The 17183-nt window shown below is 41.4% G+C and overlaps 2 protein-coding genes across 5 annotated transcripts in view; both read left to right on the plus strand.

Annotated features, from left to right (window-relative positions):
- The first annotated feature begins 174 nt into the window (after positions 1-174).
- Positions 175-3274, plus strand: tbxtb (T-box transcription factor Tb). Its single transcript, XM_068568306.1, has 8 exons — positions 175-513; positions 604-868; positions 1058-1192; positions 1400-1461; positions 1571-1632; positions 1723-1896; positions 2262-2394; positions 2863-3274. Exons 1-8 carry the CDS (start codon positions 308-310, stop codon positions 3131-3133), a joined length of 1308 nt encoding a protein of 435 aa, XP_068424407.1. The 5' UTR covers positions 175-307; the 3' UTR covers positions 3134-3274.
- A 3266-nt stretch (positions 3275-6540) lies between these two features.
- The window catches only part of pde10a (phosphodiesterase 10A), a 49916-nt gene continuing 39273 nt past the window's right edge, over positions 6541-17183 (plus strand). For 2 of the 4 annotated variants that reach the window (XM_068567726.1, XM_068567731.1), the window contains exons 1-2: positions 6541-7459; positions 7562-7736. In XM_068567726.1, coding sequence (XP_068423827.1) covers positions 7664-7736 — 73 coding nt within the window. In that variant the 5' untranslated portion in view covers positions 6541-7459; positions 7562-7663. Of the gene's footprint in view, positions 7737-17183 lie in introns of all 4 variants that reach the window. The other 2 variants (XM_068567730.1, XM_068567729.1) reach the window with 2 other exon arrangements.

Raw genomic sequence — 17183 nt, forward strand, 5'->3', positions numbered from 1 at the left:
AAACTGCGTTATTCAAGAAGCTGCCATCCTGTGGACCTCAATGATATGGCTGCTCCGAGCCAATCGGTGGCAAGCCCGCAAAGATCAAAGAGGAGATGAGCCAACCATCTCTGCTCCAAACACCCATCCTGAGACGGAGCTTCTCTTCGGCCTCTATATCTGGGAGTTGTTTGTGACGTCCACTGTCCTGAGATAACTGATCGTCTTTGCGGAGACGCAAAAAAAAGAAAGAAAAGCGCTTCATAGTTTTTTGGTTTCCACTAAGAACTGTGATTACATCTATTCAGCCCTGGAGCTGCTGGACAGGATGGCGACAGGCGCCGGCGAGTGTCCCGGAAAGGCCAGTCAGAGCCGGGTGGAGCACCTCCTCAGTGCCGTGGAGAGCGAGCTGCTGGCCGGCAGCGAGAAGGGCGACCCCACGGAGAAGGAACTGAAACTATCGCTGGATGAGAACGAGCTTTGGCAGACATTTAAGGACCTTACAAATGAAATGATAGTTACGAAGAATGGCAGGTGAGCTTGAATACAAACACAGAGTACAGAATGCAAAATCAAATTTTATGTGAACTATACCTAATACTTTTTTAAATTTTTTTTATTAAGACGCATGTTTCCGGTGATGAAAGTGAACGTGTCTGGATTGGACCCGAACGCCATGTATTCTTTTTTGCTGGATTTTGTATCCGGAGACAATCACAGGTGGAAATACGTGAACGGGGAGTGGGTCCCTGGTGGCAAACCTGAACCTCAAACCCCCAGCTGCGTGTACATCCACCCGGACTCTCCAAACTTTGGGGCGCATTGGATGAAAGCGCCCGTCTCCTTTAGTAAAGTTAAACTCACCAATAAACTCAACGGCGGAGGTCAGGTAAGTAGAAGAGAGCATGCGCGATATTGTATTTCCCTTGTTTTTATCCGGGGGCAGTAAAAAAAAAAAAAAAGTTCAGTCTTTTACATTTTCTTTTTAAAATCCCCGAAATAAAAATGAAATGAAAGTGAACATGATAAAGCCTGCATTTTAAATAACCATCTTCGTGTGGAACTTTGTTTTCTTCAGATAATGTTAAATTCCTTGCACAAGTACGAGCCACGCATCCATATCGTCCGGGTTGGAGGCCCGAGGAGGATGATCACCAGCCACGCTTTCCCAGAGACACAGTTCATTGCAGTGACAGCATACCAAAACGAAGAGGTTGGAAATAAATATATATGTTAGATTAAAAGCGGGTTCAAAACGAATATTACTTACTACATCCATCAATAATGATTATGCGCGCAAACAGTGTGCGTAATTTACGTAATCCCACATTTACGCACAGCATTTTGTATACCTTTTATTTTCATTGTTCTAAAAACACAATCCTAATGATTTTTCTTGTCATGTATGTTTGGATTTTAGATAACTTCTCTTAAAATAAAGCATAACCCTTTTGCCAAGGCCTTCCTAGATGTGAAGGAGAGGTAAGAATCTGCAGTGTTTTTTAACAACATGTTATTGATATCTTTAAGATGTGTAAAGGTTTAGTTGAAGATTGTTTAAAGTATATCGTCAACCGTTTACATTTTTCAGAAGTGATCCCAAAGACACAAGAGAAGATGCTTTTGACAACCAGCAGTCGACTTATTCTCAATGTGAGTATTGTGTTATCTCTTCTGATCCCATGTCCCATTGTGGTGCTCATGGGGCTTCATCGTGTCTCTCCTCATCTGTGGGACCAGTAGGTGGTTGGTTTATTCCAGGCACAGGCGCTCTTTGCCCTCCGGCCAGTCCTCAAAGCCAGTTTGGAAGTCCCGTCTCCCTCTCGCCATCCCACGGCTGCGAGCGCTACACCTCCCTAAGAAACCACCGCTCTTCTCCCTACACCAGTCCGTACGCCCATCGGACCAACTCGCCCAGTGAGTGTTCTCTTCCAGCCTTTACCGTCACACAGCCGGGAATTACACCACTTCCTGCCTGGCTATTAACAAGAAACGCAAACAAATGTTGCAGAGCACAGAATGTCTTGCATTCCTTTGGCTTTTGTGTGAGCGGAGCCACAAAGCTGTAAATGGTTGAGCTTTAGACGAGGAATTTATGGAGAGAATATTCACACCTTCAACTATCATACTGATATCAGGGAGCGGGGGGGGGGGGGCAGGAAGTCTTGAATCATAATTGGAAAGCAACAAGTTTAGTGCTCATGGGATTTCTGACAAATGTATTTGAAATCACAATGACTTGTGAATGTGCTAAACCTCAGTGCTTCTGTCGTGTGTTCCAGTCAGTTACTCCGATAACTCACCAGGCTGCCTGTCGATGCTCTCGAGCCACGATAACTGGTCCGGTCTACAGATGCCAACACACTCCAGCATGATGCCCATGGCCCACAATTCCACCTCTGGTACCAACTCTAGGTTTGTGTTCTACTTTTTTTTTTTATTGCACCAAATGAAATCATAACAAATCACGTCACCAAGAAGAAGGCATAGACGGAAATAATAACTCATTTACAAAACAAGAAAACAGAACAGGACAACTGTGCAAAGTTAGATGTAACGAGGCATTGGAATATTTAAGTATCAGGTGTAAGAGAAACACAGATAATACGATAAGCATGCACACAGTAAATAGGTATAGTAAGAAAAGAAAAGACAAAAACTTGTGTATATCAGAAAAATAACTACATGAGTAGAATAATATGATGCATTTCTTTTTGAAAGATATTCTGTGCGCTTTGACTTCTCTACATTCTCTTTAAATGTTAGCTGCTTTAAATGTCTTTACAAACAATAATTGCAGCTTTAACCTTTTGCACGAGTTGCACTTCTAAAGCATCCAAAGAAAAGCTGAGTAAGACGTCTTCTCTCCGTGTCTCTGTCCAGCCAATACACCAGCCTGTGGCCTGCGAGTAACTCGCCCCTGACTCCCGTGTCCCAGACCAGCGGGATGAACAACAGCCTGAGCTCCCAGTTCCTCCGGGGGTCCAGCAGCCACTACCCGAGCATGTCTCACTCCGTCACAGCGCCCTCAACTGGCTCTCCTCTGTACGACAGCGGCACAGCAACAGAAGTGCATGACACAACGCAGTATGACACCACCGCACACGGGCGGCTGCCTTTATCTTGGACTCCTGTGACTCCTCCGGCCCTCTAATGGAAGCGGCTTCAAACATGGACGGAGACGGCCGTGAAATAATGTCTGCAGGCTGTCGGATCTGCTGTGATTTAAAGGAAGAATCAAGGAGGTTTTATTTGTTGCATGAAACCAAATTTCAAGGGAAAAGACTGTTTTCAGTTTTGGGGCGTTTGAATTAATCCTGAATTAATTAACACATAATTCTTCACTTTTTAATTATTTAGAAACTTTTGAGTTTTGAAAGGCTTTAAGTTTTTGAAGTAACCCTTTAAAATTGGGGTTTGGTCTTAATAAATCAGCAAGTGTTATATGTGTTTTCAACTCAGGAAACAACATGAATATGTTTGCCCTTATTTTTGATCTATTTCCGCTCACAATCAGCTCATGTTTTTGTTCAGCATAGCAGGATAAACCTATTGTTGTTGTTCTTATACCAAAATTCCTTCAACCTGCTTATATTAAGCATAGCTTCATGAAAACACAGCAGAAGGCAAAAAACAATTTATAGTGGAAAATTGTACATTATTCATAATGTAAATGTGAAAGTTATTGAGGTGTGCCATGTAAATAGACAATTGTACCACAGTGATGCCATTAAAGATATTATCTTTCAGGTTATTTAAAAAAAAAATGAAATGAAAAGGGGGATCTAATGTCAATATTCTGCTATGCAGATGATACACAACCTTCCATATCATTATAAATCATGTCACAGTCTCTCAAGTGGCTGTATTGAGGCCAGCTACATGCCAATAAAACAGGAATGTGCTTTGCTAAACTGCACTTTACTTTGTTTAGATTGTGCTTCAGATTAATGGAGGTCCAGGAACAATAAGAGAAAGCTTGATTTGAGTGTCTGTTGGTTCCTTGGAACATACAATTGGGTCAGTGATCTAATTCAAATGTCATTAGCGCTTCTTGATAAGATTTCTATAATCACAAGAGCACTGGTTTAATCAAATAATGAACCTAGCTCCCTAAATATATTGAGCCCCACTCAAAAACACCAGAACTTCAAAACCACATCCCAAAATCCCCAAATCCTTAAAATCCCAGTAGCCTTCCTGTGTATTTGTTGGTTTTGTCTGTTGGTGAGTAACATTCAGGCAGCTGTTTATGATGAAATGTGCTGTCCAGCAGCTGTTGAAAAAGAACAAAACAATTGTAAAAGCAGCATAAACTAAAATGAACTTGTTTTTTTTTTTTAAAAACAACACACACACACACACACACACACACACACACACCCACACACACACACACACACACACACACACACACACACACACACACATGCAGTCATCCTGAATGATCATACTATATGCATTCTTGAATATGAAAAGGAAACACTTTATTGGGGTTGTTTGGTGTTTTTATTGGTCACTTCAACATCGGTTATTACAATTTTTTGTATCCTGTTTTAACTTTTTGATATTAGCTTCACAACTCAAACCTTCCTGCTTCCCTTTTGTGTAGAGAAGGAGTATTTTTCACACATGGGTGAGGAATTACATCCATGTACATCTGAAAGAGGGGGTTTGCCTGCTGGCTGCATGGATGGTGTACGGATGTTGGCTTGAGAAACCCCAGAGATCAACACTCCTCTTGGCCCTCTCACTCTGTTTCCATTTACGTCTCTATGAAATGAGGGCAGAACTCTTCAAAAAAAATATTGGTGACACACCATCATCTCCTGTGTCGAGCACTTAGTCAGAAAAGGACCAACTAATGTCATACTCACAAGTTCTTTAAATACTTTAAACTGCAAAGTTGGATAATGCATGTGTTTCCCTTTTAAATAGTTCCTGCATATGCCAGTGATTCAATAATAACCGAATATTACTGAATATTCTAATCGTATAATACTTAAAACATTTAATGGGAAGCTTTAGGAGTAAAGAGTCAGACCACCTTTACTACAATTGACAATACTAAACATAACTGTAGCCCTCATGCTTTGGGTAACCACCTATAAACTACATCCAAATAATGTGTTGTACAGAAATGGAGACTGTACTTGGCTCGGGGCAAAATGCTGCAATATGGAGCTATAAGCTGCATAAAGGTGAGATTTACAGTAGAGCACTCAGCAACATTAATACGTTCAGAGTACTGTGGGATGTTTGAATATTAAGACCTCGAGTGACTCAAAGCACAGCATTATGGCGGAAGTGAGACGAGGCCAGTCAACACCAGAGTCCATTCAGCCCAGAAGATCAAGGTCAGTGCATGAGGACAAGCACCGGCTGAAGGAACACACCTCTAATCTGCTGAATCAAATACACAACTCTACCTCACGACTGGATGATGCTCTGTGTGTATAGTAACATGTGCCCATGTGCTTCTATTGCGTGTGCTCAGTAGCAGTTTGTCTGCGTACAGAGATATTTGATGTGAGTAATACGTATCAAATTAATCAACAGACTCTTGTCTACATGGGTATCCCACAACAAAAAGGGGTTAATTTATATTTAATACTTGTTTAAAAAATGCACTGCTGTTATTTAAAGCTTAATGCAAATTGCTGTTATAAACTAGTGCAAATTGAATAGAACTAAAGTAAAACGCATATTGTAGGATGATATACAATCATTCAATTGGGATTTTCTTTAAGAGACAATTATGTCTTTATAAGGCATCATGTTTAAAAAGAGAAAAGATAATGGGACATCTATCAAAAAAAATCTAAAAAGCCATGAAGGCATGGTATTTCTCTCAGCCTAATAATCCTATTATGATCCCCATGAAAAAAAAAGAAGCTCTCTGTCAAAGCAGGGAGCATTGACGCAAGCATGTCTTGACGTCAGTAGCTGCAGTGAATGAGGGATGGGAGGGGGAGAGCCAGAGAGAGAGAGAGAGAGAGAGAGAGAGAGAGAGAGAGAGAGAGAGAGAGAGAGAGAGAGAGAGAGAGAGAGAGAGAGAGGCGTGTTTGCCTTCAGAAAATACCACGAAATATCAGCGTCATTGGCATGAATGCAACTGTGGCAAAAAGAGAGAAGAAGAAACCTGCCGCGGATGTGCGCATAGAGACGCGCACGCAGCAGCAAAGAAAACAAGAACGTCCAGCTTTTTATTTTCTAAACTATTTGCCTGACATCCAAGTGACACATTTTGAGGAAACAGTATAGGCGTTGCTCTGGAAATTCAAACCAGATGTAGTGAATGGAATATGATCCCCTGACCCGGGAGAGTTCATAAATACATCAGCATATGAGAAAATTAAGAGAGGAGGACGAGTGTTACTCAACTGGTATCAGGCACCCATCTCTGACTCTCCTGAAAATAACGTGTGAAAGTAGAAGTCAGTGCTAATCTGACATGGTCTGTGCAGTTTTATCCAAGTGGATATTTGAGTGCAGTCCATTGGTAAACGAGGAGCGCTGATTTTATTTCTCTCTCTCTCTCTCTGGCATTCAAGGCTAAGTCCACCCGAGGGGGAAACTGCCATCAAGCAATTTGTAAGAGCCAGACTGGTGGCGTCACTGCCTCCTCTATAGCATATACGCGCAACACCATGCACGACTCTCCTGCTGCATTAATCACAGTTTATCTCTGGCTCACTGGTGTGAACGCAAACCTGGTGGTCCAACACTTGCAACATGCGTGTTAGTTCGATTTATGTAACTCCGGCACATGGATTAGGAGCTTTTGCAGAAGCGTCACAGACAGATAGAGTGTGTTCTACTCTTCGGTGGACTGCTGGTGTTGTAAAGGAGAAGGTAGGCTGCCGTACCACGCGCTCCCCCCACTCCACTTCGGTACTATAGTGTCTCGCTGGGGAGGAATCCTCTCCTCCGTCACAGATGTTACCGGAGAGCCTTTTCGACCAGCAATTTAGTGCGCAGCTCAAATGCTGCCAAAGGGACACGCGCTTTGGCGTGATTTAGCGAGCAAACCACTTCCAGATAATCTCCGTTTATATTGGCCTATACTCTGCAAGATACTCAAGAGTTCCCGTTGTGCCGGCTGTGCGTCATCTATGCCTGATTAGACTTGCAGTCTGACGTCGCCGAGCCCCATTCAAGCTAAACACCTCACACAACGTTGAAAAACGAAATTGATATTTTAAAAAAAACAGGAAACGAAATGACGAAACGCACCACCTGGCAACCCACTTTAAGACGCGGATCAACAAGTTGCCTCCAGTGCGTAACTTCCACCTGAGCGGAGTTCGAGCTATAATCCCGCGACGCACATGATCGACAAACATTGTTTGCAAATATTTCTCATTTGTCAAGAGAAATAAACTCCAGGACTGACATCTTTTCCGACAGCGGCGGGAATCAGGAGCTGACCGGCTCCATGCCTCGCTGCGTCCCCAGGTGCTCGGATGGCCACCACATGGTAACTTTGCGCACACTGCACGCTGCAAAGAGGACATACAGAGAAGGGATCTGAATGAATGGGACTGAGATTGATTCGCGTTTCTCTTCTCGCCTCCCCCAGACTGTTTGTGTTGTATATCCTGCCGGTTGAAGGTGTCTCACATTATCAGCAGATATCGATTCAGCCGGTGGAGAGATCCATCACTCGAATAGGGAGCAGCAAATGTCGAAGAAACGAAAAAGTCCTGAGGACCAGAACTTTGAGGAATCCCCGTCAGCAGGATGCAGCGACCAAGGTAGGAGTCACAGACAGAAATGAGTGAACGTGGAGCTGCTGCAAGAGTGCAGGCATGTGATACCTTCAGGGACTGCTTGGTGAAACTGCTTGTGTTAGAAACTCCAGGTTTATTGCAAAGTCTGCAGCACCAGGACTTGCTCAAACCCTCATGATGTGCAGCCACTACAGCTGCTGTATGAGCAACATGCAGTATTAAACCTGGCTGGACAGAGACATGATGCAGTGACTCCACTACAATACGTATTTTATCCCTAGAAAACAATCTTGTGTGTTGCTGCAGGATTACTTTTTTTTTAAAAAATAATCTCTCATCTATTCTCAGTGGAGTCACATTGTGTTTCATCAAGTTTGGTTGCAGAACAGACTCATCATCAGCCATAGGAGGAAGTATTGGCATCAGTGGCATCAGAGTTGTTGCCACAGTATCACTCAGGCAAAGAAGGACCTGTTGAGTGAGAAACTACATTATGGCTGGTGATTACTATTACTACTATTACTATTTCCAGTTCAGCTGTAAACGCGGTGTGTTGCAGTGTGCGGGTTCTTAGGGATGATCACAGCCACAACACGGCATGCAAGTGAGCCCTTTTATGTGCACAGAGAAAATAGAAACCTTAGTCATGATTAGCAATAGTAAACTGTACATTATCAATATTGACATTGTTTATTCATTGTGATACTTAATGCCAGATAAACAACTTTAAATATTAAATGAACAATGAAACAATATCAATAAATAGTACATATTTAAAAGACACCTAGACTGAAAGTGATGAAAAACTGTTTGTGTCTCATGTTGGTCATTTGGTGTCTCTTTGTAGTCTATGACTGAGTTGTAACTGGTCAGTAATCCAGGTAACACGTCACTACTTCTGACTGTATAGGGTTCATCAGAGGCTATGCACTGTCTCTCTGGCCCGGCCTCCGATCAACTGTCATTGATTAATGTGCATCCTGCATTGAGTAGAAGACCGTTATTTTCCACTGCTGCTTACTTACTGCTCTGCATTTAACAACAGACCCACAACAAGCTCTCTGTCCACACTGACAGTAACTCACTGTGTTATTACAGGTCAGGTCCCTTTGAAAATAGACCCCCATTTGTGGAAGTCTGAGCCCAGTCATGGGGATGATCACTTTGAGTTAGAGTATAAACAAAATCCAGTCCTGTTCTTAAGTTATGCCTGGCTTTCCCCAATATCATAATATAATAATCTGTGATCTGTGCCCTGTGGAGTTAAAAACATTGGTTTAGCACATCCTTTACTGTCAAATTCAAGTGTTCTTCGTTTCCAAGAGACGAAATGAAATGCCTCGATGGGCTGTGTGGCTGCTCTTAAACTGGCAGACGTATGACATGAGTTGTAAGTTCAAGGCCAATAACAGCATCACCTCCAAGCAGAGTCGTGCCTGCTTGCATGAACGCTGCTGCAGCAATGGAAACGGCTTGAGCGCGTGTCAGATGTGTTTGCTGTTTCCTTTGCATCACATTGTTTCCTTTGCATCACATTGTTTGTCATGTTTAGATTTGAGAAATACTTATCTCCAATTAAACATGTATACATCCTTTGTATCTATTTTTAAAGACTAAATCTGCCTTGAAACCTTTTGAAATTTACAGTTGTGTTCCACATGATGTCTTAAAATGTGTGACTTAAAAGAATCTGTTCACCTACTTTACACATACACTTGCCAGTAGTAATGCTAAGGTTTTAAGATGTTTTGACCCCACCCCAATGCAATAAAGGCAAATGGGATTTAGTTTGTGCTTGCATTGAAAAATGAATTCTATAATTTAATCAGCAGCATGTTTTTCCATAAATAATGTCCAGTGTCCAAACAACAACTGTTTTCATAAGAACTAGTTATTTGGTACAAAGTAGGTATAATAAAAACTGTAGCAGTGAGCTCTGTGGATTATCTTTAAAAACCTTTATTCTGGTAAGAGATATTGCAGTTGTTGTTTTTTAAATGTAATTATTCAACGCTATGAGCGCCACACATATTATTCTGTTTCCCTCCATTGTATTAGTGTGGAGACAGACATAACAAAACCGTGACAAATTAAATTCCATTCATCTGCATGAGATAGAAGTTTTTCTTATAAACGCAAAGATGCAGTGCAAGAATTACAGTCAGTAGCACGGCTTCCTCGAGCCGACAGTCTTGTTTGTTTGCACTGAAGACGAGACGTGTTTGCATCACAGTCTTTGGCTCCGTATCTTTTTGGGTCTATGCCCAAATGAGAGTTTCCCTTGGCTAACATGGAAGGAGAGCCGGGCGCTTCCTTCCCCGACTGCGCCTGGCATCTGTGACTACTTGTGGGCTACACACCCACTGAACCCACCTGCTCAAGCTCCTCCTGCTCAAGATCCTGCATGCTTTGATGCAGGACGGCACCACGACAACACACAATCACTGCGCTACACAACACAGCGCACTGTCACTGCGAATGTAGATTTTGAACAGAACACTCTGCTTTTCAAATCATTTATGAAGAATGGAGAACTTCTTAATATAAATAAATGCACTGCTATTATTTAAAAGGTGTGCATCATTGCTTTAAACAAATAAAATGAAATGAAAGGATTTGAACAGTTTTGTGATACAATTCTTTGTCCAAACTAAATGGCTGCTAGTACAAATATACTAAAGCTATGATATATACTGAATCTAAAACATAGCACCGGTCACTGAAGAGCTGCTTCTGTCGCTGCTCTATTCGCTGCCTCTGAGGGCTCACACTCGTGTTTTCTCATGGAGATGGTTTTTGTTCGCTCAGGTGCAGGGGCATTGAGATTCATATCAGGACCACAATGCTTTTTTTGTCTTGCCTCTTGGTGTGCAGCCCGGACCTGTCCATTACAGGGCCGCTCCAGGCCCCGCCCACCGCCACAGCTGGTCAGCAGGCCTTTGGCTGTGCAAATGACCAGCGATCCTCCATTAGAGTAAGATACCAGTACAAAGCCGGGCATGAACCTTTATTTCTGAATACATTGCTCATTAGAATGTTTTTTTCCCCCCCGTGTTCCTGGTAAGGGAGATTATTGAGCTGGAACCAGCATTAAGTATGATAGACTATACATAGAATATGGACTGCATTCATTTTCTCTGTTTAAAGCAATGATGCAGGACTCTCTGCTCTACAGCAATACACCAATATTATTAAGAATGATGGAGATTTCCAACCGGAGTACATATCACAGAGAGTCCATGTCTCGCTATAACGTGAAAGGTTGTGTCTTTTAACTTGACGTTTTAACAAGATAAATATTATATCAGCATTATTGCACTTTTATCTCCATTTCATTGTCATGTTGTGTTTAATGTTCATATATATTAGTACATAGTAGTTCAATGTTTCTGCTTACCTTTGTTCTACTTTGTTGTACTTGTATGTATTTTGAGGCAATGAAAAAAAAAGAGTATGTATACGCATACATGGCCAAAATAGCTGATTCTGATATTAATAAAGGCATCTGCCTGCTGCTGATGACAACAACTCTGAAGAGAGCGATGCCAGTGAACCTCAACTATAAAGTTGTTGGGTCACACAAAAAATCAATAGAATGTGGGGAATAAAAAAAGGGAGTTTATATGACGGGATAACAATGTGACCGTGTCATCTTGGTTTTCCTGTAATAGACCCTTTCGAGAAAACTGTTGCCACACATCTCCATTGTAACAATTATTGACTGTACATCAAGAACAACCGTACAAAATGGCATCCACTCACAGAAACAAAAAGGCCCTGTTCCTCTGTGGTCAGTTAGAATTTCTCTTTCTCTTTGAATTTGAGTGTTGAGAGAATAGTTCCAGATCTTGTGGATTAGTTTGTCCTCATAGATTAAACTGAGCAACAGCTCGGCGTCACACACTGTTCACGCTTTCCACGCTTTCCAGCGGTGTACCATGTGTGTCTCTTTAGCTTGGCTTTTTGCCCCCAATGTTGAAAGTGCAGAGGGCTGTACGCCACCATTGTGACGCACGCCACAGAGCACTTAGTGTACAAAACCACATGCAAACTCGCATATTTTCAAATGCTCACACATCCTCATGAATATTCTCATCCATGTTCTTCTCTGCATTGAGCAGCCACTCACAGCGCCGTTCTCCGTAGCCACAGACTGTTAGGAACGCGCTCAACTTGTGCAAGAATACCACTTAATGGTCGTAACGTATACTGCAGGTCACAATACTGCACACAATGATTATCATACGTATTGAATCAAAACATCTTTATTTTCATTCATGCTTTTCATTTACGCTACACTGTGACCTTTGCCCTCTGTTCGTTAACAGCAGTTATTAAGACGCCTTCATCAGTGTCCTCACATAGTTGGACACTAGGGGGAGCTAAAGTATTAAGATGAAATGGAGGGAGCTATTTACCACACGGAGCAGACAACCAGTAGCTCTGGATTAACATATATATATATATATATATATATATATATATATATATATATATATATATATATATATATATATATATGGATTAACATATATATATGATATTGTTTATCAATAGAGTAAGTGTTGTACAATACATGGAGGTTGTTGGTTTATAATTACAGTTTAAATTTGACAGCAGGCCTGCAAAAAAGGTTATGTCTTTTTTTTTTAACAAGTCTGCATCTAAAATACAATAAATCTGAAAAAACAATGAACAATTCTGTAGTTTTAAATCGAGTAAGGGCGAGACAAGGTTAGAGCGAGAGAGAGTGTGTGTGCGTGCGTGTGTGTCTGTGTGTGTGTGTGTGTGTGTGTTAGTGTGTAAGTGTGTTTAGTTCATGAATGGATTGTGTCCATGTGTTATCAGTAAACAGGCAGACCTAACGTCTGGCTGCTCGGCCGTCTTGGCGGTTCTGATGTCTGCTGTGCAGAGAGATTGACAGGCCAATACGTCAGCCCCCATATTCCTCACCCATGATGACTTTGTTTGGCTTCTGATGAGGGCTGCAGGCAGCCTGCTACCGCTCGTCCCCCCGGCCACTCCCCACATTGGTTTTGGCTCAATACGGACCTCTCTTTCTTTCTCTCTTTTGGAAGCAAACACAAAATACAATTAGGCATCTGATCATTATTATGAGTATGAGTAACATGTACAACAATGCAAATTATGGTAATTATTTTTGTCATGATAACATAAAAGCACATCAGGTTGTGGTTAAAATAAAGTGAGTACAACATTTTGAAGTGTAAAAAAAAGGGTATATTTATATTATATGTTTAGTAAATGTTGTGAGCTTTGTTGATGTGTTGTAAATATGATTCTCTATTGGTGTGTGTTAAAGTGTAATGCTTGTCAAGAAGAATCAAACAGTCAGTCAGCAGCTCCTCGCTGTATACACACCGCACAGCGTCACACACGAAACACACACTGACAGGCTGTGTGACATCACTCAGCTGTAAGTAATGATCCGATCTGTGTGTTTGGTTAAAAGGCTTATGCTTGACCAGGACGCTGTTGGCTTCTCAGCTCAGAGATCAACACACGAGTGGCAGCATCGTATTGCATCGAGGGAGGGTGTTTGCCTTTTGTAAAGCCAGTGTGTGTGTGTGTGTGTGGGTGTGTGTGTGTGTGTGAGAAGAGCTGGTTTGATGCAGCAATGAGAAGTATTCAGATCCATTAGTTAAGTAAAAGAAGTAATGCCACAATATAAAAAGCTTTCTTCATTTTAAATTGACTCAGTAATGTGTACAAATCTTGTTTTTCAAATCTTAATTAGATCAATTGCACAAGTATTAGCATCAAGATATACTCGAAGGGCCAAAAGTATAAGTGTGCATTGTGCAGAATATCTCATTATATATAAAATACAGATTATAATTATTGAAGCATTAATATGTGTCAGTAATGTTGCAGCTGGTTAGTCATTTCAACTGTAAAGCTAAACAAATACAATAACAGATTATACTTTGTTTTAAAATCCTACATTTGCAAAGTAACTCGTAACTAAAGCTGTCAAATAAAAATACAATATATTTCACCAAACTACACAGACGTGTAAATTAGCGTACCATGGAAATACAGTAAAGGACCTTAAAATGATCAACAATCCGCTACTTGAGGATGTGTCTTTCGTTGCACCCACACAGGTTTGATGGTTAGCTCATGGCTCATGTCTCCTGCTTGTTTCGTCGCCTATAGTATGGGACTCCCACCAGCAGAGCTGCAGCTGCTCTCACTGTTCCAACCACGTCAGAGGCACACACACACAAAAAATCGGAATAATATTTTAGCTTTTATGTTGATTAAAATCATCATGCCCGTCAGCCGACCTGCAGTGGAAAGCAACATTTCAATAATGGAGGAAATTGATCATAAGCGCAAACAATAGCATTTAAATGTGTACTTTCTCATTTTATTTTCAGACACTTTTGCAGTTGTCTGTGTGCTTTCATACACATGAGCGAGCTCAACGCGTCATCACACGTGCCCGCTCTCGTGTGCACATCTGAGGAGACACATTTGACCCCCTGTTTTGCATCTTTTACAAGATTGCACAGTGAAGCGTTGCACATGGCTGAGTGACGTCAGCAAAGCAAATGAGCACTGTTTGTTTTTTTTCTTTGCCCAGCACAGACCTCTGACCACATGCTCATCATCATACTCATTCGCTAGAATTACAGATGTGATAATCTAGGTCAGAAGTGGTGCCAGCAGAAAACACTGCCCGCTAATCTAAATAACCAGGATTAGCATGTGAGAGATGCATGCGCGTGTGTGTTTGTGTGTGTGTGTGTGTATGTGGAAATATTGTGTGTATCGGAGAGAAATAAATATGTGTTTATCAATTTATTTCTGAATTTGTGAAATGAACAAGGTTGTTTATTTTCTCAAAACCACACCTTTTCTTTTTTTTTAGGGCAATTTTATTATCCCTAATTAATCAGTATAGAAATACTATTCAACACTATAACAATATAGCATGAATAGAACATATAATATAATTCTGGACCCGTTGCTTGATGCATCCTTTGATTCTGATGTAAGAAAGCCATTTGGTTACTCTGGACATATCGGCAGTTGCATCAGCTATCTTGCCATATGTTGCATTTACTTTATACAAACAGTAGCTGGATGGTGAGCAGCGTGATGTAAGAATAATGTGTGTTACACTGTCACTTTATGAGTAAAGGTGAAAAGCTTCCTTCAATGTAAGCGCTGTATTTGTATTTTTTACGGAAATAAAATACATGACTGTTAGTGTAATTGAAATGTCCTAGAATGGTGCGGTATACTGTATTTGTTTAATGCACATGACTTGCATCAAACTGCGTGTGTGTGTCTCCGTGTGTGTGTGTGTGTGTGTGTGTCAAACACTCAGGCAGGCATAATGTGTGCCAGCTCCGTGACGTAGAGGACATGAGGCCCAGGTGGGTGCTGTGAGTGGCACTAACAGCATCTCCTTCTCGAGCCTCTCCCATCTCTGACTTCATTGGCTGCAGCTCTGACGCAGATACACGCACCATCCTCCTCCCTCTCTCCCTCCCTCCCCGCACATTTCTTTGATCACGTTTTTCTTTCTCTTTTTTTTTTTTACAACCATTTAAACATTTTTTTTCTTTTCTTTTTGATTCATGTGTTTTCTGCAGTTCCCTCTACTGTAGCGCTCCACACAGCTCTACATTACAAATCTGTACCACCTGTTTGTTGTACACTCGCTTAACATGCTTTCTTGTTTTTTTTTTTCTTCACATGCATCGATAGAAACCTTATCAACATGTCTTTCATTTCTTGTCATATTACGTTAATCCTCTTTCCTTTTTAAATTGAAGTGTGCAGTGTGAGGTCTAAATCACAGTGAGCCACTGAGAGCTTCAGAGGTGTTATATGGTCACATTAAATTTGTCACCATGCGGTACACAAACAAACGACGGCATCCACTGTTTCAGTCAACCGCTGCATTAAAACACTTGAAATGTGCAATGAAATGCGTTCATCATGGATCACGTCATTACATTTGTCCACCCCGCTGCACAGTGCTCTAAATAAACAAGCGGAGAAAGAGGGTTTATATTTATATTGGGACTGCCTTTTTTATATTTTTCCATTAAATCTATTCCTCCTGATTGCATTTACAGTTATTATGTTGGCATATTTACAAATATACTAAAACAAAAGAAAATGCGATAACTTAAAGTCATATAATCTTTGGAAAGGGAAACTGAAAAGCTTGTTGTATGCTAACAGTGTCTGATGCTGTGGCAGATCTCTAATGCTTCATTTTACTGTCAGGGTACGTTGTCCACGTAAAGGCCCGTTACTGCCGAGGACATGCTCAAAGAGATTATTTTGGGTGTTGAGACTCTACGAGATTTGTGCTTAAATACTTGCAAGATGCATCATTATTGTCCTTTTAAACTGATTGAAGTGGGATGTGGGCGTGTGCAAGTTAGCAAGTGAGGTATAGTTGCTGTTGTTTTTTGCTTGGTCTCGACCGTATCATTTTCAGTTTGTGGCGTTTAACTATGACTTGACCAGATAAGTGTCAGACTTGACTTAACAACCATTCAGCAAGGCCCAGCTGTAAGTAAAGCTGGGCTAAGCTGTAAATTCAATTAGAATAGCCTTTCAGAAAGATTGGTTGAACAATATTCTCTAGAAGGGAGACAAATGAAGCGTCAAGCCTAAATCAAACTGGTGTTTACTCTGTATGGCCTAAACCAAATTGGGTTGGATTATCCATTCAGTCTATCAGTCTGCATGCTGCCCCTGACCAGTCACGCAGTAAACCCTGGAGCACCATTGGCAGGTAGATATGAAGGGGCTCCAGTTTTGTCATTCTGGTGACCCTGAAAACCATGTCTTCAGGCTCCCATGTAGGCAGTGACATACATCTCAGATATCTGCAAGCAGACAATATCATCCTATATCACAAAACACACCTTAATTAAATAAACAGCACTGTGTGTAAATTATGAGCAGTCATTTAATCCATCCTTACCCCCGCCTGTCATCCTCCTCTGATTCCCTGAACATGATGTTACTGTCAGGGAGTCCATAAAAGGTAACTTTTACCAGATCAGCCTGTTTCCTGTTGACAAGCCAGTGCTGCACCTCTTCTCGTGGGACATGCAAGCAACTGAAGAGCTATTTGAGTGGACAGTGCACAGTGCTTTCACTGATGAGACAATGCTGACAAAAACATCATCCTGTCTTTTAAGATACTATTGTACTGGACTTTCAATGTCCAGCCACCATGTGGAAGGAAGTCCTCCAAGATACAGCTGAGTCAGTCCAAGTAACAGGCCACAAAGAAGATGCCCATGTATCAAACTCAGGTGGACCCCTGCCAGCTACCAAACTCAAAGCAGCCATTATAATGGGTTATTTTGGCCCATTTCTGGAGCACTGTAAAGAGTTTGAGCCCTCCCCTCTAAATGCCTGAGTGTTTAATGTGTACATTTGGATCTCATTGAGAGCTTGGATCCAGAT

The sequence above is a fragment of the Clinocottus analis genome, unplaced genomic scaffold (assembly GCF_023055335.1).
Source record: "Clinocottus analis isolate CAN_PGR_092001 unplaced genomic scaffold, fCliAna1.0.p SCAF_8, whole genome shotgun sequence".
NCBI classification, from domain to species: domain Eukaryota; kingdom Metazoa; phylum Chordata; class Actinopteri; order Perciformes; family Cottidae; genus Clinocottus; species Clinocottus analis.

Coding starts and splice junctions, on each gene's coding strand:
- tbxtb (XM_068568306.1), top strand. CDS start 308: ATGGCGACAGGCGCCGGCGAGTGTCCCGGAAAGGCCAGTCAGAGCCGG. Junction 514..603: donor ATAGTTACGAAGAATGGCAG/GTGAGCTTGAAT, acceptor TTTTTTATTAAG/ACGCATGTTTCCGGTGATGA. Junction 1,193..1,399: donor CAGCATACCAAAACGAAGAG/GTTGGAAATAAA, acceptor TTTGGATTTTAG/ATAACTTCTCTTAAAATAAA.